We start from the raw sequence: 22,738 nt of genomic DNA, 5'->3' as shown, positions 1-22,738 counted from the left end.
AATAATAATAATAATACTAAAATAGACCTTGTACCAAAAAAACTTTAATTAAATTTTATACTATAAATCTAATCTTATAAAATATCTTATATAAATACAGTAGATATCATATAATATTTGTTTGTTTTTTGATAATAGTTTTTTTTATTAAAAAAAACTGGTACCGACACACATATACATATTCAAGCCATCACCAGTACCACCACCAACAACAACACCACTACACCAACCATCATGAGCTACAATCAGCCATTACTGAAACAAGTGCTAACCGGCCTCAAGAAAAACTACGGCGTTTGGCCAGTGATTGCGTTTGCCTTCGGGTTTGCACCGTTGCTCATAGCCGTCCAGTCCTATCATCAGGTGAACGGTCCGGACACCCGATTTGGCCGCGATTTTGAACCGTGGAATCGATTCGATAATAAACAATGGAAATATGTCAACAGTGCCAGCCATGACTACACTGAACAGCACCCGCGGCCACGTTATGACCAATAAATTTGCGGACGATTTATTGATTTTGATTTAATACCCGTAATAATAGTAATAATAATAATAATAATTCAATTAAAAAATTAATTGATTGTAAACCTATATATATATATTTGACAATTAATTAATTAATAAAAAACTTATTTATTTTATTATAACTAAAGTTATGATTAGATAATAATTTTTTTCTCTCTCTCTATTTATTGACGATACTCTTAACAGCAAAAAAATTAATTAATTAATTTAATTACTGTAAAAAAATGCTGTCTTAAATTTTCTAAAAAAAAAATATTATTAAAACAATTAATATATTGTATCTGTAAATCTTTATTTGCCAATTATTTTTGTTTGTTTTTAAAAAGATTATGAATTAATTAATTAATTAAATTAGAAATTTGAAAAAATAATTTTTTAAAAATAACTTGAGATTACAAACAAAAATTAAATAAATAAAATTAGTTTCATTTATAATAATCTTATCAATTGGTAACTTAATAATGTATACAACAAAAAAAACTATAAGTAAAAATCTAGTTATAATTTTTAAAAAAATTGTTGAAACATTTATTTTAGCATGCATATTTTTCTAAAATAAATAAAATATAATAAAAAAATTATATTTCATAAAATAAATTACGTTCAAAACTTTTTTGTTTTTTGAAAACTTATTTTTAATATAAGGATCGATTCACACACTACGTTCCCACTATTCAAGAAATCTAGACCCCCTCCCTCCACTATGTTTGCAATTGTTTTCATGTAGTCCTTAACCGCTAACCCCCTCCCCCACCATCACCATAAGAAATAATATAATATCTTAATGCGAACGTACTTAAAGTCTCTACCCCCTACCCGTCCCCCCTCGTTCGCAAAATAGTTGCTTTAGCCAACCACCCCACCCCTTCTATCAAGTGCTAACGTAATATGCGAACTACCCTCTAAATGTATAAATTTTATAAACTTTATATTAAATTAATACTGTATTATAAAGTACTGTATAAATAAAATATTACAATTCAAGGACACATACACTTACAATAGTTACATACTGTGCTATGTTATCATATAGTTTAATGTCTATACTCTCTATAGTATAGAGTCTATACATACAAAAAAAATAACTCATACTTGAAGTGTGTTTTCATAACTACTTTATATTATTATTATTATTAATACAAACATGTGTTCAATGTTTACAATGTTTTGTCAAACGTTTTTCTGACCATTTTGTATGTCCGCTACCGATGTCCACACCGTTTATCATTACCAGTACTAAACTGTGTCCACTCCAGTGTTGACTTGTATTCTCCACCCGATTATGACTGACGACGACGTCAAGTGTGCAAAGTGTCGACACATACTGTTCGCCGATAGCCTACTGGTCACGAGTCACGGCGTTGTTGTTGCCGATGATATGAACAACTCGGGTGGTGGTGGTGGCCATCATAATAATCAGTGTAGCGATTATCGGTCAAACACTGTCTGCTATGTTACCGAACACTCGATGAACGACTGGATGCGCCAACAGATCGATTCGGGCGACTGGACTAAAGGCCGACTTCAGTGTCCGAACCACAAGTGTTCGGCCCGTATCGGTTCCTATGATTTTATTACCGGCCAAAAGTGTCGCTGCGGTCGACACGCTCTACCAAACATTCAGTTTAGCCGATCGCGTATCGACCGGCCATTGCCGTTAAACAATATCAATAACAGTAGTGGACAGTTGGCCGCCGCCGCCACCACCGCTGCTGCAGTAGTTGTAACGTCGGCACCGCCGCAGCCCCCGACGGGTCTATGAGTGGCCGACGACTACACACTATATCGTTGTATATGACGTTACTGTAAAATACTGTGAAAAAAATATATAATGAATAAACAAATTAATAATAATTATAATAATAATTAAATGATTAATTAAATTCACGATATTTATAATTTTTATTTTTTTATTGTTTGAATTAATCTAATTTGAAATTATAATTTATGTTACTTTTATTTCGATAAAATAAAACTAATTTGTGTCTAATATCTGGTTAAATATAATTTTGTATATTATTTCATACATAAAAAAAAGATTGATTTTGATTTTGATTACACCAACAGTTTCATCGATGACCACAATGAATGCTATTTGTCTAATAGGTATTTATATATATATATATATATCATATATACTATACTAATACTCATACAATTGAGAGACAATCAATTGAATTAATAAATAAAATATACTTTTTTTTATTTGACAGCACTGTTAGTGTCGATCATCGCACAGGTAGTCCTAGTCGTCGTTGAGTCCAAAGATTTCTGTAATGAATACAAAAGAAACGGACATAAAATTGATTTCGCTTATCGTATGATTGAATTCGAAGGCAAGTTCTTCTTCATCGGTAACACCTACTGGAAGTTGCAGTTCATTGACGGTCCCGACGACAACAAAACAGTTACCATTAATAACGAAAGTGACGGCGAATCCAACTTTATCTCCGGTGACAACTACTCTATGGTTTGGTGTAATTGGTATCTGAAAGATGCAAAACCAACGATTGATGGCGTAAACTACGATCACTGTCGTGTCGCCGGACTAAAGGTATTATTAAAAAACAACAAAAAAAACGAAACTAAAACTGTAATCATTTTTAGTATTTATAATAATAATCAATCAATTAATTGATGAAAATCTAATATTTATTTAATAGAAAAATTTGAAAACTATTGATTGGGCCGTTGTTTCCAATGTTAGCCTTAGTCTTATGCAGACATTAGATTCAACAAACATTAAATTTGAGGACAACTTTAAACCCCTGTTTGCTTGGCTACCGGAGTCCCATCGAAAGCAAGAACGGTTGGCGACATTTTGGTCTAATAACCAGACAATTGTCTATAATTTTTATGATCCAAACAATCCGGTAAAAGGGATACCGAGTATAGTAGATAAAGATGAGCAAAGATTGATTATTAACGGCACAAATGAGAGAAAATTGAACATTCAATTGATGACAATTGTTGCTCAGTATAGTGAATATGATAATAATGGTGTTCAAAAGAGCATTAATGGCCATGGATCTATTGTATTTACCAATGAAAACCAGATCATCCGATACTGTTATGTGGGACAACCATTCAATGAGACGGCCGTATGTTGTTTGCATTATATATATGACTAAAACTGATTTTTAAAATTTAACATTTAATTTGCCAATCAATGTATGAATTTTATTATTATCTTCAGTGCAAACCATCAAACATGAAGACACTGATCGACTGCTCTTTGGACACAAAACCCAGTTCATCGAAGACAATGATTATGATAATACTTTTTATCGTTATCGTAGTTTTGGTGATCTTTATTGTCGGACTAATTATATTAGTTCGCAATTATGTTGGACAGGGAGGAGAAGGACAGAGTGGTTAGATTTTTTTTCAATCTATTATTATTTTAAATACTAATAATGTCTTTTAATTTTTATTTAATATTTTAATTGATTTGATGGATCATTCAGTATCGGCAATATCTAATGTACCCAACAGTAAGCAGAAGTCGACCCGATCGGCAATGAATAAGTCAACTAAAGGCTCGAAAGCGATCAGTCCATCGAAAACTGGCGGTTCAACTGATCCGACAAAATCTCCATCAAAACCAAAGACACCAAAAGCCAAATGATTTTCTGTTTTTTTATTTTTTTCTTATTTTGTTTTGAGTTTTGACTTTATTTTAGTAAATAATTTATTTAGTTTTGTTATTATTTTGCTGCAAATAGATTATCAACTCTACTGTATATTCAAATTTAAATTGTGTTTTATTATATAAATTAAAAAAGTATTATTAAATATTTATTATTATTTTTTTTTTGAATATTATATCTCTATTTACTCTATCATTTATTCCCTAATTAAATACAGTGTATTAAATATATATATTTTTTATAAATTAGTAAATTGTTTTATCATAAATTATGAATCTCATTATAGGCACGCGATTATTATTATTTCTATATAATTACTATATTTATTTAAATTTTTTTTTTGTTTTTAGCAGTTTTTCCTAAAACAACCAATTGATCCATTGTTTTTGTTAAGTCATAATAGATCCACAAAAAAACAGTATCTTTTATATATACATATGTATAAGCCATCGATATATTTCATTGATGATAAATATTTGTCAGATTAATATGTGTAATAATTAATAATTAAAAATTAAAAAAAAACAATTATGTTTATAATAAATAGTTGATGAAAACAATACTTAATACATAATATCATATATTGTGTGCAAACAATTGCCATTAATTTTTTAGAATCTCTTTTAATTATTGACTTTAATGATAGCGAGATTTTATTATACTTTATATAAATATCTTTTATTTTTGAATATATAATTTTTTTTTTGGTTGAAATATTTGAAAACCTATTGATAATAGAAATTTGTTGTAAAATTTGTTAAATAATTTTCATAGCCATCGATGACATGTCTATATCATCGTTGAATGTCAACATTTGTCTGATCGGTAATTATATAATTGGCAATCAATTTGATTAATAAAAAATAAATTAAATCTTTGATTAATCTTTTATTTGTTGACCAGCAATGATGTTAGTATTGCTGGTCATCATTATCGGTGAATCTAAAGATTTTTGTCGAGAATTTCTGAATAATGGCCACAAAATTGATTTCGCCTTTCGTTATATCGAAAGCCGACATAATGTCGATACAGAGTATCGGAAATACTTTTTCATTGGTAACACCTATTGGAAGTTGACATACATTGACGGCACGGATAAGACAGTTACCATTGATGACGAAAGTACCGGTCAGTCGGACTGGTTGTCCGGTAAGAACTATTCGATGGTCTGGTGTTTCTGGTTTTTGGCCGATCATTCTCCACGCGTACCCGGTGTACACAATGAACACTGTCGGGTGGCCGCAGTAAAGGTATGTAAGCTACCTCCACATCCCCACCCTCCACCCCACCACCCCATCCAGCAAACCAACAAAATTAAAAAATGAAACAAATGTAGATTATAGACAGCCAGTAGAAAATTATTTGCCCCAAACCCACCCTCACCCACCCAACCACTTCCTAACCTCACACTCAGCCCAAACTAACGGTAACTAAATAATAACTAACATTTTATATATGTATAACTGCATAAAAATAATTAATTTTTTTGATGACTGTCTATATAACATACATTTAAGCCTGAAAAAAATAATTATGTAATCAATTAGATATAATAATAATAGTAATAAATTAATTAACACTTTTATTTTGTTTAACTGTTAATACAATATAAAATAGAAAAATTTGAAAACCATTGATTGGGGAGTTTTAACCGGCACTGACCTAATGCTCAAAGGGACTGGCAATTCAACTAATATAAGATTTGATTTGGACTTTAAGCCTACATTTGTTTGGCATTCAGTGGTACTTCAATTTAATAATTACCGGTTCGCAACTTTCTGGTCTAACGGTGCGCCGATAACTGAGGAGAAAACCAAAGTCTATAATTTTGTTGTTATAGAGACACCGGCAAATAAACATATACCCCGGTTCATCAATAAGACAGGTAGAAACATAATTACCGGCAAAATTGAACAACAATTGGACATTGAATTGATTGGTATTGTCGGCCAGTTTAGTACATATGATTATAATTATGGCACTCTAGAGACTGGTTTCAATGGACAGGGATCTATTGTTTTTACCAATGTTAACGATATTATTAAATACTGTTATGTGGGACAACCATTCAATGAGACGGCTGTATGTTTTTTTTAATGCAAAATAATAGTAATTTTTTTTTTATAAAATTTAACATTTAATGTGTTTTTTTTGTCAATCTTTGTTGTCGTTCAGTGCAAACCCGAGCACATGAAGACACTAATCAATTGTTTAGTGAAACCGAGTTTATCGGTGACAATGATTATCATTAAAATACTTGTTGTCGTTGCCGTACTATTGATGATCAGTATTGTCGGACTAATTATATTAATTAACAAATATGTTAGACATGGAGGACGAGGACGAAGACAGTCAGGTATTATATACAACAACAACAAAAATTATTAACAATTAGAAACTATAATAATAATAGTTTTATCGTAAATAATAATCTAATTAATTATTGTTTAATATTTAAATCTATTGTTTTTTATTTTGATATTTTATTTAATTATAAAAAAAAATTCATTGATATCTCATCAGTATCTGGTCTGCAATCGTCCCGACCGGCGATGTCTAAGCAAACCAAGCAGTCTATTGTTGTTTTGGCAAATCCTTAATCCAATGACATCTAAATAATTTGTTTATTATTAATGAGAAAATTTTTTTTTAATATGATTTGTATTTTTGTTTTCATTGTTGTTGTGTAAATTGAATGTGTCTATAGTATACTGTATAATAAAAAATTATTTGAATTATTAAATAAATATTATAGGCACGCAATTATTATTTCTACAGTATATTTAAATATTTAAATTGTTGTTGTTTTTGCTGTTTTTATTTATTATTTTACTAGTTTGTCCCGAGCAACATGTATAGAACGTGTAAAGAAACAAAAATTTGAAATCAAAAAAATTATTTAAATTTCGCGTTCAATAATATAATTTAAATGTTTTTTTTTCTTTACACGTGCAACAATAATAAAATTAAAAAACTAACTGTTTAATTAACAATACTTTTTATTTAACCGTTATTTTAATTTTAATCATTTTTAATTGTTGTAACGCGCAAAAGTGTGACCAAGATATAAATATATAAACATTTCCAAATTATATAGTAGTATAGATTTATTAGTATATATTTTTTAAAACCACAGAAAAACAATATCTTTTATATAGATATATACTGTATTTGATATACAGTATATATACCAACGATATACTTCATCGACAATATGAAAGGTATTGTTTGTCTGATCGGTATTTATTATAACAACTTTAAAATTACATATAATTTATATATCAATATAAAACTGTTGGTTTAAAAAAAATTGATAGCACTGTTGGTATTGGTGTTGACTATGATATCGGTTGTCATCATTGAGTCGAAATTATTTTGTAAAGAATACAAGAAAAATGATAACAAAATTGATTTCGCGTTTCGTTATTATATAAGCAATAATATTAATAAACTAACCAAAGAGTATCGCAAATACTTCTTCATAGGTAACACCTACTGGAAGCTGACATACATTGACGGTAAAGATAAGATAGTTATCATTGATGACGAAAGTGCCGGTCAGTCTAACTGGTTGTCTGGCCATAAATATTCAATGGCCTGGTCTCAGGATTTTGACGACATCAGTCAGATCGGTGCTTTACAGGTATGTATTGGTTTGAACTTTAACCCAAAGCAGTCAAATATAGATATTAATTTGGTTTTTAAAATAGAAAAATATGAAATCAATTAGTTGGGTAGGACTGTTGGATGATAGCATGAATTTAACAAAATCAGTCAATTTGACCGATTGGACAATCAATTTTACAAATAGCTTTCAACCTATATTTGCATGGATACCGATACCATTGAACTTAAAAAAAGATTATTTGCTAACATTTTGGGATAACAAAGCTATGACCCAAACCTATGACATTAGAAAAATTCATAGTCTATCAAATATAACCAATGTTAGAGATGAGGAATTGGCTATAATAACTGGGGAACGGGAGAAACAAGTGAACAAACTAACTAAATTGATGGCAATTATGGCACAATATAGTCATTATGATTCCGATAATAATCCTAAACAAACTTATTTGAGTGGTCAGGGATCTCTAGTATTCATGTATGTCGACACTGCCATCAAATACTGTTATGTGGGAATACCATTCAATGAGATGGCTGTTAGTTAATTTGTTATATAAAATTAGATACAATTTTCTAAATATATTTATTTTATTTTTTAAAATTTTTGATTTTTTTTTTGGTTTAATATAATTTTCAGTGCAAATCGGATAACTTGAAGACATTGATTGATTGTTCGCCAACTAAAAGTTATTTATTGTTTACTCTTATAGTGATTGTCATCGGTTTTGTAATATTTATCCTAATTATTGGTTTTGTCTGTTATTTGTGTTGTAGTCATCATAGACATGGACAGAGAGGTACAGTATATTATTAATGATTTAAAACTATAAACTGTTATTAATTATATTTATTATCTCCAATATTTCTGTAGATACAGAAATATCATCAAACAGATCGACAAACAAATCATCAAACAGATCATCAAACAGATCATCAAACAGATCATCAAACAAATCGATAAACAAGTCGTCAATGTTTTCGATTATGTTAGGCACCGGTAGAGACAAAAAGTTGGCTACGAGTCCATCAAAAACCAATAATAAATCAATGGTATCAACAAAACCCCAGTCAATAGCTCCGACATCTAAACATAAATGATTTTTAATTAATTTTTTTTTATTTGTATTGTATTCAAGTATTTAATAGTTATCTTAATAATATTATGAATTATTATTTTTGTTTATTTGTTTTAAATTTATTATTTGAATAATTATTAGTTTAACTTTATATACTGGTATATATTTTTGTTATTTACTAAATTATACACTATATTAATGTGCATTTCTTAAACATAGCTATAAAAATGTTATTATAATATATTATATGCAATAAATATAAGATAGAAATAGAAAATAAATATATAATTTAAATGATAAAACAATTTTTAATTTATAAATATATATACAGTAGAGTTGAACATTCAATATACACACACAAATCAAATACAAATCAAATAAATTTATTATTTATAAAAAAAACAAATCATTTGGCTTTTTAGATGTCTGTCCTTTTTGATGGAGATTTTTAATAAAAAACAACAAACGATCCCTTAGTTTTAATTAAACGAAAATTAAAGAGATTAATATTAAAGATAAAAATAATATTTTTTTAAATGTTAATTATTATGTATAATACCTGCCTATCCTCTTCCTCGTCCTCCATGTCTAACATATTTATTTAATTAATATATCAGTTAGTCCGACAATACTGATCATCAACGACAACAAGTATTATAATGATAATCATTGTCATCGATAAACTGATTTTAGTAAAAAAAAGTGTTAATTGATTTATTGATATATCAATTGATTACACAATCATTATTGTTGTTTATTTGTAGTTGGGGGTGGATGGGGGGGGGCTTACATACCTATACAGTGAGGCCACCAGAGACAGTGATAATTGTCTAATATAAAATGTATATTTAATTAGGGAATAACTTAGTAATAGAAATATATTTTTTTATATAAAAAAAGTAAATTTAATATTTTAATAATAACACATTATAATTTTTTTTTAATAATAAAACAATTTAAATATACAAATATACAATAGAGTTGATAATCTATATATATTTGCAGTAAAAAATAATAACAAAACAAAATAAATTCTTTACTATAAAATAAAAGTCAAAACTCAAACAAAATAAGAAATAAAAATTAAAAAAAAAAACAGAAAATCATTTGGCTTTTGGTGTCTTTGCTTTTGTTGGAGATTTTGTTGGATTAGTTGAACCACCAGTTTTCGATGGACTGATCGTTTTCTTGCCTTTAGTTGGCTTAGGCATTGCCGATCGGGTAGACATTAGCTTACTGTTCTGTACATTAGATATTGCCGATACTGATGATCCATCTAATCAATTATAAATAAAAATTATTACAAACATTATTTGTTTTTAAAAAAATAATAGATTGAATGAGAAAAAAAATCTAACCTTTCGGTACTTCTTCATCTCCTCCCTGTCCAACAAATTTGCGAACTAATATAATTAGTCCGACAATAAAGAGCACCAATACTACGATAACGACAACAAGTATTATCATAATCATTGTCAGCGATGAACTGGGTTTTGTGTCCAAAGAGCAGTCGATCAGTGTCTTCATGTTAGATGGTTTGCACTGAAGATAAAAATAAAATTCATACATTGATTGGCAAATTAAATGTTAAATTTTAAAAATCAGTTTTAGTCACATATATAATGCAAACAACATACGGCCGTTTCATTGAATGGTTGTCCCACATAACAGTATCGGATGATCTGGTTTTCATTGGTAAATACAATAGATCCATGGCCATTGATACTCTTTTGAACACCATTATTATCATATTCACTATACTGGCTGACAATTGTCATCAATTCAATGTTCAATTTTCTCTCATATGTGCCATTAATATTACATCTTTGGGTATCTTCTCTTACTATACTCGGTATCCCTTTTAGCGGATTGTTTGGATCATAAAAATTATAGACAATTGTGTGGTTATTAGACCAAAATGTTGTCACCCGTTCTTGCTTTCGATAGGACTCCGGTAGCCAAGCAAACAGTGGTTTAAAGTTGTCCTCAAATTTAATGTTTGTTGAATCTGATGTCTGCATAAGTCTTAGGCTAACATTGGAAACAACGGCCCAATCAATGGTTTTCAGATTTTTCTATTAAATATATATTAGATTTTTATCAATTGATTGATTAATTGTTTGATTAATATTATAAATACTAAATGATTACACTTTTAGTTTCGTTTTTTTAATAATACCTTAAGTCCGCCGACACGACAGTGATCGTAGTTTACGCCGTGAATCGTTGGTTTTGCATCTTTAAGATACCAATTACACCAAACCATAGAGTAGTTGTCACCGGTTATAAAGTTGGATTCGCCGTCACTTTCGTTATTAATGGTAACTGTTTTGTTGTCGTCGGGACCGTCAATGAACTGCAACTTCCAGTAGGTGTTACCGATGAAGAAGAACTTGCCTTCGAATTCAATCATACGATAAGCGAAATCAATTTTCTGTCCGTTTCTGTGGTATTCCTTACAGAAATCTTTGGGCTCAACGACTACTTGGACTACCGGTGCGATGATAGACACTAACAACAACAGTGCTGTCAAATCAAATCAAATAAAAAGTTTTAATTATTAATTCAATTGATTGTCTCTCAATTGTATTAGTATTAGTATAGTATATATGATATATATATATGAATACCTATTAGACAAATAGCATTCATTGTGGTCATCGATGAAACTGTTGGTGTAATCAAAATCAATCGTTTTTTTTATGTATGAAATAATATACAAAATTATTTGACACAAATTTCATGTAATAGTTTTTTTTTATCGAAATCAAAGTAACGTAAATTACAATTTCAAATTAGATTAATTCAAAAAAAAAAATAATATTATATATAAATCACGTGAATTTAATTATTATTGTTATTATTTGTTTATTATATATACAGTATATATATATATATATTTATTACAGTATTTCTATATTTTATTCAATCAAACTAAAAGCAGTCTTTTGATGTGTGAAATAAAGTTTTTTCAAATTATTTGTGTGACGATAGACGTCTCTCAAATACATACAGACACAGCTATAATTAATTTTTAAAAAATAAAGTCATATAATATAATAATCACTACCTTTTCCTTATTTTTTTTAATAATGTAGACACACACACACATACACACACACAGTCTTATCATAATTTAATTTATATATATATTTGATTATAATAATAATAAATAGTTTTCAAAATTTGATTGTGTTGTTGTTATTGTTTACTATTGATCAACATTGATCACATTTGGCAAACAAAATAAGATTAATAATTAATAAAATGTCTATTAACTCACAAAGTTTGCTCAACTTGTACAGTCGTCACAGCCATTAGCAATACGTTCATCGCGAGTCAAAGTGTCGGATCAAGTGGACCAAATAGCAAATCGATGGACTACGTTTTCGATAGCCGAGAGTTGGCTTAGGCATTGCCGATCAGATCACAACCACTACTACTCTGTACATTACATCGGCGGCGCAACAACAGTTGCCGTAATGAACGTACCGGTGATGAACCGATCTAATCAGCAAAATGTAAAAAATATTTGTATTTAAAATCCATACTAGATTGAATACGCTTTGCCGGCGCAAAAAAATCCATTACTTTGCGAAATATACAACGGCACTGACTCAAAAACAGATGTCAATGCATGGCTCGAATATTTTGAAATGGTTACCGAAGGCTATTCAGACAGCGAACGCATAATAGCGCTCGGCAGACACTGTACTGGTCAGATAACCAACTGGTTATATCATAATCATTACGATTAACGATGAACTTGGAGTGAGTGTCGACTCCGAATGACCAAATTCGGAAGTCACATCACAGATCCTTACAAATGTTTGATGAGCGAAGACTTCATCCAAAGAAGACATACAGTCATATAATTAAAAAAAACGATTACATTGATTGGCAAATTAAATGAAAATATTAAAAATCATTTTGAACGTTATATATATATAACTGCAATCAACATACGGCTTCATGCCTGGAAATACGGAACAATGGCGTGCCATCGCATCGAGTATTGAAGGCGCAAAAGACAAGAGATACGGTCATCCACAAAACAATTATGAAACTCTAGCTGGTATTGCCATACACAACAGGACAAGACAATTGTCAAAACAATGTTCAGATATTTATCCCTCGTTATTGCGCTGTGAGTATCATTGGGACGATGAATGTCACTCAAGGACTCAGCTCAGGACTAGTCCACAATTTCAAAACATTGATGAATACAATGACAATGAGTTGGCCATTGATAATGAACCGCATATAGATGAAGTCAATGCTATGATTATCGACGACTTCATTCCCCGTAAACATTTCTGTCATTTGATTAAACAGGACGACGAAACTAGTAATAAAACAATTGACAAAATATTAGATATTTTTAACGTTGTATGCAAAGACGGAAAATATATCGGTCAAAAGCAAGACGTCAAACAAGAGATCAAATTGATATCAAATGAACCGATAATTAATAAGATAGCTTTACGTCAACACGAAATCTATGATTACAATGTCCGTAAACTTATGTACATAAATGACTTGGCTACGGTACGATACAATTGCAATGATCACGTCATCGTACCGAAGTCACTTATTCCCGAGGTACTGAAACAGTTTCACGACAATATGAATCACATCGACGATGACAAAACAAAACGATTAATAAGTGCCCAGTTTTGGTGGCCAAACAAAGACAAAATAATTAGCGATTACGTCAAAAGTTGTTATACATGTCAGACAATCAAACGATCGCCTGACACTCACTGGTCAAAAAACAAGTGGTCACCGACATTCATAGATCAATGCAATGTCAGTGATGTATTTGAAAATGTCGATCAGGTCGATGTCAAGACAAACGGCAAATTAAAAACATTTGTAACACACAATGCATCACTAATGCCATACAATTGTTGTACAGTAGACAGCAGTTGTACAAATATTGACAAAAATGTAAACAAAATCGATAACTATACGAAAACTGACGAAAAAACTATTAAAAACAAAAATATTAACACAAATGTCGAAAAGATGACATCTGGTGTCAAAACGGTCGATACTGATGCACGCGCCGTGAACTCGTACTGTATTAATAATAATAAAAACTATTGTTATACAGCGAATGTAACAAATCGCGCGCAACGTTACTCATTACCGAATCGTTACAGTAAATACAGTACTGTAAATAATAATAATAATAAAAGTGTTGACAACATTTCGTCATCAAGTAGTCATCGATGGTCTATAGCGACGAAATATATATCATATATATATAACAACTGGTGCTAATAATGTATTGAGTCGGCCGACAACAAAAATGAAGACTCCTTTGGATGGTTTCAAAATCAAGTTTAATACATTTTATGTATGAAAGATGTCATAATAATATTTAACCGACGGCCAGTTAGACACAAATGTGACGATATTCTTTCAAATACATAGACACAGATATACCCTATAATTATCACTACCTGTTTCCTTATCCTATATATATATATATTAGACACACACACACATACACACACACAGTCTTATCATAATTTAATTTTTTAATTTAATATGTATATATAACTTGATATATATATTAATAAATAGTTTTCATTGATTTGATTGTGTTGATTGTTATTTTGTTGTCACATATTGATCTAACAAAAATTATTTGATTTGATTTTTTTTAGACACAAATAGCTATAATTAATTTTTAAAAAATAAAGTCAAATTAATATTTTAATAATAACACATTTTGATTTTTTTTTTAATAATAAAACAATTTCAATTTGAATATACAGTAGAGTTGATAATCTATATATATATTTGCAGTAAAAAATAATAACAAAACAAAATAAATTCTTTACTATAAAATYAAAGTTAAAAACTCAAACAAAATAAGRAAAAAATTAAAAAAAAAACAGAAAATCATTTGGCTTTTGGTGTCTTTGCTTTTGATGGAGATTTTRTYGGATTAGTTGAACCACCAGTTTTCGATGGACTGATCGTTTTCGTGCCTTTAGTTGGCTTAGGCATTGCCGATCGGGTAGACATTAGCTTACTGTTCTGTACATTAGATATTGCCGATACTGATGATCCATCTAATCAATTAAAATTAAAAAATATTTGTATTTAAAATAATAMTAGATTGAATGAGAAAAAAAATCTAACCTTTCGGTACTTCTTCATCTCCTCCCTGTCCAACAAATTTGCGAACTAATATAATTAGTCCGACAATAATGAGCACCAATACTACGATAACGACAACAAGTATTATCATAATCATTGTTATCGATGAACTGGGTTTTGTGTCCAAAGAGCAGTCGATCAGTGTCTTCATGTTTGATGGTTTGCACTGAAGAAAATAATTAAAAAAAAATCATACATTGATTGGCAAATTAAATGTTAAAATATTAAAAATCATTTTTAGTTATATATATATAATGCAATCAACATACGGCCGTCACATTGAATGGTTGTCCCACATAACAGTATCGGATGATCTGGTTTTCATTGGTAAATACAATAGATCCATGGCCATTGATACTCTTTTGAACACCATTATTATCATATTCACTATACTGGCTGACAATTGTCATCAATTCAATGTTCAATTTTCTCTCATTTGTGCCGTTAATAATCAATCTTTGCTCATCTTTATCTACTTTACTCGGTATCCCTTTTACCGGATTGTTTGGTTCATAAAAATTATAGACAATTGTCTGGTTATTAGACCAAAATGTTGCCAACCGTTCTTGCTTTCGATGGGACTCCGGTAGCCAAGCAAACAGGGGTTTAAAGTTGTCCTCAAATTTAATGTTTGTTGAATCTGATGTCTGCATAAGTCTGAGGCTAACATTGGAAACAACGGCCCAATCAATAGTTTTCAAATTTTTCTATTAAATAAATATTAGATTTTCATCAATTAATTGATTGATTATTATTATAAATACTAAAAATGATTACAGTTTTAGTTGGCTGTTCTATAGTATAGCTCCCACTTGTTGAGCACGCGATTATTATTTCCATATATTTATATGTATTTTAATTTAGTTTAGGTTAGGTTAGGTCACGTGCGATTCATAAATTTAACGTTAAAACTGTATTAAATAATAATCGCGTGCCAACAAGTGGGAGCTATACTATAGAATCCCCTTTTAGTTTCGTTTTTTTTGTTGTTTTTTTAATAATACCTTAAGTCCGGCGACACGACAGTGATCGTAGTTTACGCCGTCAATCGTTGGTTTTGCATCTTTCAGATACCAATTACACCAAACCATAGAGTAGTTGTCACCGGAGATAAAGTTGGATTCGCCGTCACTTTCGTTATTAATGGTAACTGTTTTGTTGTCGTCGGGACCGTCAATGAACTGCAACTTCCAGTAGGTGTTACCGATGAAGAAGAACTTGCCTTCGAATTCAATCATACGATAAGCGAAATCAATTTTATGTCCGTTTCTGTTGTATTCATTACAGAAATCTTTGGTCTCAACGACGACGACTAGGACTACCTGTGCGATGATCGACACTAACAGTGCTGTCAAATCAAATCAAATAAAAAGTATAATATTTTTTAATTTATTAATTCAATTGATTGTCTCTCAATTGTATGAGTATTAGTATAGTATATATGATATATATATAAATACCTATTAGACAAATAGCATTCATTGTGGTCATCGATGAAACTGTTGGTGTAATCAAAATCAAAATCAATCGATTTTATGTATGAAATAATATACAAAATAATATTTAACCAGATATTAGACACAAATTTGACAAATATTTTTTTTTATCTAAATAAAAGTAATGTAAATTACAATTTCAAATTAGATTAATTAAAATCTATATATATATATATTATATAAATCGCGTGAATTTAAATTAATTCATTTAATTATTATTGTTATTATTTCTTTATTCATTATATATCATATATATAACTTTATATATATATTTATTACAGTATTTCTATACAATTTTATACAATGTGTGATTTTGATTTGTGAAATAAAGTTTTAAAAAAAAATTATTTGATCTGATTTTTTTTTTGAGACACAAATAGCTATAATTAATTTATTTAAAAATTATTTTTAAGTATAAAATTAATACTTTCTATATCTTATAGATTTTATTAATTTTTGAATTAAACGCAATTCAATTTTTAGAGCAATATTAAAATGTTAAATAAGTTTTATATTTATTTATTTTATATATATATATATAATTATTATTATTTCATTAGTAATGTTAAATTATTAGTAAATCTAATTTCATAAATGAATAATAATAATTTTTATTTACTGTAAACATATATATATAAATAATTTTTTTTATAGATATAACAATGAATATTACAATAAATATGTATTAGTGAACAATATTTGATAATTTATAAAATTAAATATATTGAACGTAAATATATATATAGAAAATCATAGATATTATAATACGAGCGACAGTTTGCCGATAGTCGACAACAACAACAATACTATCGGTTCCCGAATGTGACGGGTGTTTACTATGGCCACCGCCGCCGCCACTTCCGCCGCTACTGTTGTCCGCTTTTGTTGTTACGTCACCGCCAATCGGTTCTTCACCACTTTGATCATCTTCGGGACAGGAAAACAGATATCGATTCGATAGCCAATCGGTACAGTTTTCATCTGATAAATAGTGTCGGCGACAATGGGTTCGCGTACGAAACAAATAGAGCAAATAGTTTGCGGGCGACTCGACATTCGGATAGGCAAACGCCGAGGTCAGGTCGGGCGGAAATGACTCGTTAAAGCCGTTTACATAACCGGCCGAATCGCCTTCGGGTCGGATAATCTCTTGCGAACTGTCAAAATAGTAGACACGAATACCGGAGAATGTGATTATACGGGAACCGCCGCCCTTACCGTCCATATCGGAATCAGCGTAGGCGGCACTGTAGCCAATATCTGGTGCCCACTGCCATTCGTCACCCTCGGTCCGCGTCGACTTGAGCGTACCGTCTGGCCAGTATGTCCAGTAGCGTTTGTCGCGAAACAAATAGGTAACACCTTTTTGCTGACCGGCCAATATGGTTACGATGGCTGTCTGTGCGGTCACGGGTGCCAACTCTGGCCACCAGACACGATAGGGACCTTTAGGTGATACCTGTTTGTTTGGCAAACCATAGATATCCCAGAAATACCAGTCCCTATAGATCCGTACGGTATTGTTCGGCAATCGATGGGCTGCGTGTATGTATGTGTCCTCACACAGGGCTCGCGATGGCTTCAGTACCCATTGTCGCTGACTTATCGGTGACGAGTCATTGTATTGTTGTTCGTCATCTATCAGTTGGGTTTCAGTTTGATTTCCAGTCGTTATTGTCCGCATCCGTGGCTGCGATAACGGGTTTTCATAGACAGGTTCGGCTGCTGTCATCTCATCAGTCATATGTGCTTTCGTTGCTGTTGTCGTACCGATGATAGTGATGAACAACACTATCAACAGTAGGTCAACAACAATCATTGTCCACTGACCAGACATTTATTATTTTTTTTAGGGGAACAACTGTTTTATTAGGATTTATTATTTAATAAAAAAATAACAAATTTTTTAAATACGTTATAATATTTTATATTTTACTTATATGACTGACAGTGAAATAATTTGTTGTAATAATTGTCAAAAAAAAATAATTATTATTAAATTTTGATTTATTAGTGTTTTTTGAATTTTTTTTATTAATATAATTATACAGTGTTTTAATTCACGCGATTTTATTCATATAAAATAAGATTCGTTAGAAAATAATTAATAATTTTTTTTATATATATTAATAATTAAATATTGTATTTATAATTAGTTTAAACGATTTATAATCATTTATAAAGTATTTGTTTGAATTTAATGTTTTTTTTTAATAATAACTGATTATTTAATAAAAGTCATAAATAAATGTTAAAATAGTTTACAAAATAATTAATTCATTTGTTTGTTAAGTGATAATAAATTTTGTTCAAAAAAATAAAAAATAAATAATAAACTGTATCTTTTATACACTGTATATATCATCGACAATAATATGAAAGGCATTATTTGTCAAAACGGTATTTAGTATACACTATATATATATATACATTAATTTTAAAAATTACATTAATTAATAACATTTTTTTTTTTAAATTACAAATTGATAGCACTGTTGGTGTTGTTGTCGATCATCTCATCATTGATTGTAATCATTGAGTCGAAAAAATTTTGCGAACAATACAATAAAAATGATAACGAAATTGATTTCGCGTTTCGCTATTATATAAGAAATAGTATCAATAAACTAACCAAAGAGTATCGCAAATACTTTTTCATCGGTAATACCTACTGGAAGTTGACATACATTGACGGCAAGGATAAGACAGTTATCATTGATGACGAAAGTGCCGGTCAGTCTAACTGGTTGTCGGGCGATAAATATTCAATGGCCTGGTCTCTCAGGTTTAACGATATCAATAAAATCGGTGCTTTGCGGGTAATTTTCGGCTTAAATCTATATTATTAGAGCCTAGAGATTAAACCTATATTATATAGACAGCCAGCAAAAAAAAGTATTGTTTTTTTTATAATGCAGTTATACATATATAAAATGTTAGATTAATTAGTTAATTATTATTTAGTTACGGTTAGTTTGGGGGTGAGTGTGAGGTTAGGAAGTGGTTGGGTGGGTGGGTGTGGATGTGTTTGGGGCAAATACTTTTATATGCTGACTGTCCTATAATATAGATTTAAGCCTTTATTTTATACAAATATAAAACTAAACAAAACAAATATTATGTATTATATATATTAAACTTTGATACCCCACCAAAACTTTTTTTTGAATATATTTTATACTACTATTTTTGGTGTTTATTTTTTGTTGTTTCAATAGAAAGATATGGAAACAATTGATTGGTTAGAACCGGTAGATGATAGCTTGAATTTGACTACATCAGCCCAATTGACATCATCGATATTGATTTTTCGAAATTTTTTCAAACCAATATTTGCCTGGATACCGGTGCCGCTAAATAATAATGATTTATGGCTAACATTTTGGGATAACAAAGCTATAACCCAATCCTATGATATGACATACCCGTATAGGCCGTTCAGTTTTATTGTTACTCACGCTGAAAACGTGGCTATTATTAATGGGACGCTTGAGAAACAAGTGGACAAACGGACTAATTTGATGGCAATTATGGCACAGTATAGTCATTATGATTACGATAATTATCCTAAACAAGGTTTATCGAGAGGTCAGGGATCTATAGTGTTCATGTATGTCGACACTGCCATCAAATACTGTTATGTGGGACAACCATTCAATGAGACGGCTGTTAGTTATATACAGTATATACAGTATTTATACATAATATAATTTAAATTCATAAATTATTATAAAATACTACTTGAATAAAAAATTTTTTTTAATTATTAATTTATATATAAATTTTTGATTTCAGTGCAAACCGGATAACTTGAAAACATTGATCGACTGTTTGCCTACAATACCGACAAATAATTTGTTAATTACTATTATATTGATTGTCATCGTATTTGTCCTGTTTATCATAACTATTGTTTTTGTCTCGTATTTGTGTTGTAGTAAAACAGGTAGACGTCATAGACATAGAGGTATACAGTAGTATATTATAAGTTTTAAAATTGATTTAAAAAAATTAATATTTAATATATATTTTATATATATATATATCTTACTATAGATTCGGAAAAATCATCAAAAAGATCGAGACAAAGGTCAGCAAACAACAAAAATTAGTCAATTTTAGGCACCGGTAGTCACAAAAATTTTTTTTAACTACCAGTCCATCAAAAAAAAAATAAAATAAACACACAGTCAATTAGCTCCGACATCTAAACAGAAATAATTATTTTTTTTAAATTTATAAATTTATATTATATTATATTATATTGTTTGATTTCAACTGTTTGTTTAATATACTATACAGTGTATATTATCTAATATAACAAATTATTTTTGTTTGTTTTTTTAAACTAATTAATTAATTAAATAACTATTTATTTATTTAATAAATTTTCTTATGTTACACACTGTGTAATATAAAGTATATTTATGTCTATTTTATTATACATAAGTTTTAAATAAAATGTTACTATAAATAAACAACAATTAATATATAATTTATATATTGTATATATACTGTATATGATATTTATATTGATTATATTGATCACAAAAAAAACAAAAAAAACAGTTAATTTAACTAAACTTTTTCACTATATATTTTTGTTTATAAACAAAACAAAAAATAAACTCGTTATCGTAATAATTGGATAATAATTGATTTAAATTGATTATAATATTTACTGTAATTAAATATTATTATTTTTTTATAACTGAAATTTATATCTCGTAATAAATTTTGTTTTATCCATGTATTATATTTAATACATCCGTATAAGTAATTTCATAATAGTTTTAATCAGATTATTATCAAATTGATTATTAAAATATTTATTTAAAAAATTTTTTTTTTTTTGGTGACATTTGTATTACACACAGACAGCACAGTTATCAGTCGGCAACAGCACCCATAATAGCACATCCATAATAATGAACGACAACACCAACACCGACACCAACAACGACGACAACAACAACAGCACTAAACAAATATATATCAAATTGATTATCATTTTAGCGATACTGATCGGTATATTGGTTATCATACTATTAACTCTGTGTCTAATATGCTATGTATGGCCCAAATGTCGGCGCCGACGGCACAACCAAAAACTACAACAACAACTGCAAGAACGGCGACAACAGCGCCGAAAACGCGGATCAAACGAGTCGACAGAAAGCGGACAGACATTGAATTTGAAAGACCGATCAGATTATACTACCAGTGCTGATAGTAATGTACGAATCATTAAGACTAATCCGAAATACAAAGTCAGACAACAACCGCCACCACAAACATCGCCAACAACAACAACAACTACAGGCAGACCTATTAAAATCAATAGACCTATCAATAAAATAACTACCACTAAGGTATCGGCAGCGCCGGCGGCGACCACCGCTAAAAAGATACACATCCATAGGACAACCAAACAGTCGGGCACTAATACTGCTACTAATAAGCCTAAAGATGGTATGGTTGGTGTCAAACGTGATAGATCTGCCAGTCCTAAGATAAAGACCACCACCACTACTACTAATAAGGCTAAACATACTCATGTTGTGTCCACTAAAAAGACTGTGAGTCCAACGGGAGGAGGAGGTGGTGGTGGCTATAAAACAACAACAACACCATCACCACAGTCACCAAAACGTTTCAAACAATCTACCAGTGCTAAGACTACCACTACTAGTCCTAGAAGTCCGACTCCTACTACCACTAAACGTCAAACAACGCCAACAACTGGCAAAGTCGGCAAAGATAAAAAACGGTCAAAAAAAGTGGTCAAATCACTGGATGGTGAGGAACAGCAAAGTATTAGATCAGTTATTGACAAATAATAACTGTCTAACCAACGAAAAAAATACAATTGAATTGACATACCAGTCCCCCCCCACACACCCCAACTATTCTGTATTAATTTATAGTACAGTATATAAATATTACAGTATATATTGAATGAAATCATAACACATTAATATATATAAAAAAAATTTTGGTGTTGTTGTTTAGTTTTTTATGATTTTCAAATTAATAATTATTATTACACACATAAAAAATAAATTTTAAAACATTTTATTGTACAGTATATTTTTTTTAAAACAAAACAAAATATTGTAATTAATTAATTTTGTTGTTGTTATTGTTGACATAAATTAAATAAATATTAATATAATTAATTTAATTC

At 29.7% G+C, this 22,738-nt stretch overlaps 7 protein-coding genes across 7 annotated transcripts; 5 read left to right on the top strand and 2 right to left on the bottom strand.

Annotated features, from left to right (window-relative positions):
- Window positions 1–1,642: 1,642 nt before the first annotated feature.
- LOC128962309 (E3 ubiquitin-protein ligase RNF180-like) lies at window positions 1,643–2,393 on the top strand. Its single transcript, XM_054308684.1, has one exon. The coding sequence runs from the start codon at window positions 1,811–1,813 to the stop codon at window positions 2,288–2,290; it is 480 nt and encodes a 159-aa protein (XP_054164659.1). The 5' UTR covers window positions 1,643–1,810; the 3' UTR covers window positions 2,291–2,393.
- A 188-nt stretch (window positions 2,394–2,581) lies between these two features.
- On the top strand, window positions 2,582–4,156 carry LOC128962800 (uncharacterized). The gene is made up of 5 exons (XM_054309200.1): window positions 2,582–2,634; window positions 2,742–3,082; window positions 3,192–3,629; window positions 3,725–3,902; window positions 3,996–4,156. The coding sequence occupies exons 1-5, from the start codon at window positions 2,604–2,606 to the stop codon at window positions 4,154–4,156; spliced, it is 1,149 nt and encodes a 382-aa protein (XP_054165175.1). The 5' UTR covers window positions 2,582–2,603.
- A 738-nt stretch (window positions 4,157–4,894) lies between these two features.
- Window positions 4,895–8,903, top strand: LOC128962798 (uncharacterized). Its single transcript, XM_054309199.1, has 8 exons — window positions 4,895–5,003; window positions 5,082–5,428; window positions 5,796–6,260; window positions 6,354–6,534; window positions 7,496–7,821; window positions 7,889–8,341; window positions 8,443–8,602; window positions 8,677–8,903. The coding sequence occupies exons 1-8, from the start codon at window positions 4,964–4,966 to the stop codon at window positions 8,901–8,903; spliced, it is 2,199 nt and encodes a 732-aa protein (XP_054165174.1). The 5' UTR covers window positions 4,895–4,963.
- A 1,081-nt stretch (window positions 8,904–9,984) lies between these two features.
- Window positions 9,985–11,603, bottom strand: LOC128962797 (uncharacterized). The gene is made up of 5 exons (XM_054309198.1): window positions 11,512–11,603; window positions 11,061–11,407; window positions 10,519–10,956; window positions 10,240–10,423; window positions 9,985–10,157 (listed from the first exon to the last, which is right to left on the bottom strand). Exons 1-5 carry the CDS (start codon window positions 11,540–11,542, stop codon window positions 9,985–9,987), a joined length of 1,173 nt encoding a protein of 390 aa, XP_054165173.1. The 5' UTR covers window positions 11,543–11,603.
- Window positions 11,604–14,794: 3,191 nt separating this feature from the next.
- LOC128962796 (uncharacterized) lies at window positions 14,795–16,557 on the bottom strand. The gene is made up of 5 exons (XM_054309197.1): window positions 16,516–16,557; window positions 16,060–16,403; window positions 15,325–15,762; window positions 15,038–15,221; window positions 14,795–14,967 (listed from the first exon to the last, which is right to left on the bottom strand). Exons 1-5 carry the CDS (start codon window positions 16,544–16,546, stop codon window positions 14,795–14,797), a joined length of 1,170 nt encoding a protein of 389 aa, XP_054165172.1. The 5' UTR covers window positions 16,547–16,557.
- A 2,333-nt stretch (window positions 16,558–18,890) lies between these two features.
- Window positions 18,891–20,663, top strand: LOC128962795 (uncharacterized). Its single transcript, XM_054309196.1, has 5 exons — window positions 18,891–18,951; window positions 19,042–19,370; window positions 19,770–20,219; window positions 20,347–20,518; window positions 20,608–20,663. The coding sequence occupies exons 1-5, from the start codon at window positions 18,927–18,929 to the stop codon at window positions 20,661–20,663; spliced, it is 1,032 nt and encodes a 343-aa protein (XP_054165171.1). The 5' UTR covers window positions 18,891–18,926.
- A 611-nt stretch (window positions 20,664–21,274) lies between these two features.
- LOC128962423 (uncharacterized protein DDB_G0290587-like) lies at window positions 21,275–22,451 on the top strand. The gene is made up of 2 exons (XM_054308797.1): window positions 21,275–21,327; window positions 21,429–22,451. The coding sequence occupies exon 2, from the start codon at window positions 21,480–21,482 to the stop codon at window positions 22,389–22,391; it is 912 nt and encodes a 303-aa protein (XP_054164772.1). The 5' UTR covers window positions 21,275–21,327; window positions 21,429–21,479; the 3' UTR covers window positions 22,392–22,451.
- Window positions 22,452–22,738: the final 287 nt, after the last annotated feature.

The sequence above is a fragment of the Oppia nitens genome, unplaced genomic scaffold (assembly GCF_028296485.1).
Source record: "Oppia nitens isolate AA-2021 unplaced genomic scaffold, nextdenovo-longstitch-racon4-pilon3 scaffold6_pilon_pilon_pilon, whole genome shotgun sequence".
Classification (NCBI taxonomy): domain Eukaryota; kingdom Metazoa; phylum Arthropoda; class Arachnida; order Sarcoptiformes; family Oppiidae; genus Oppia; species Oppia nitens.
Note: the sequence above shows the minus strand (reverse complement) of the source record. Positions and strands in the feature narration are given on the sequence as shown.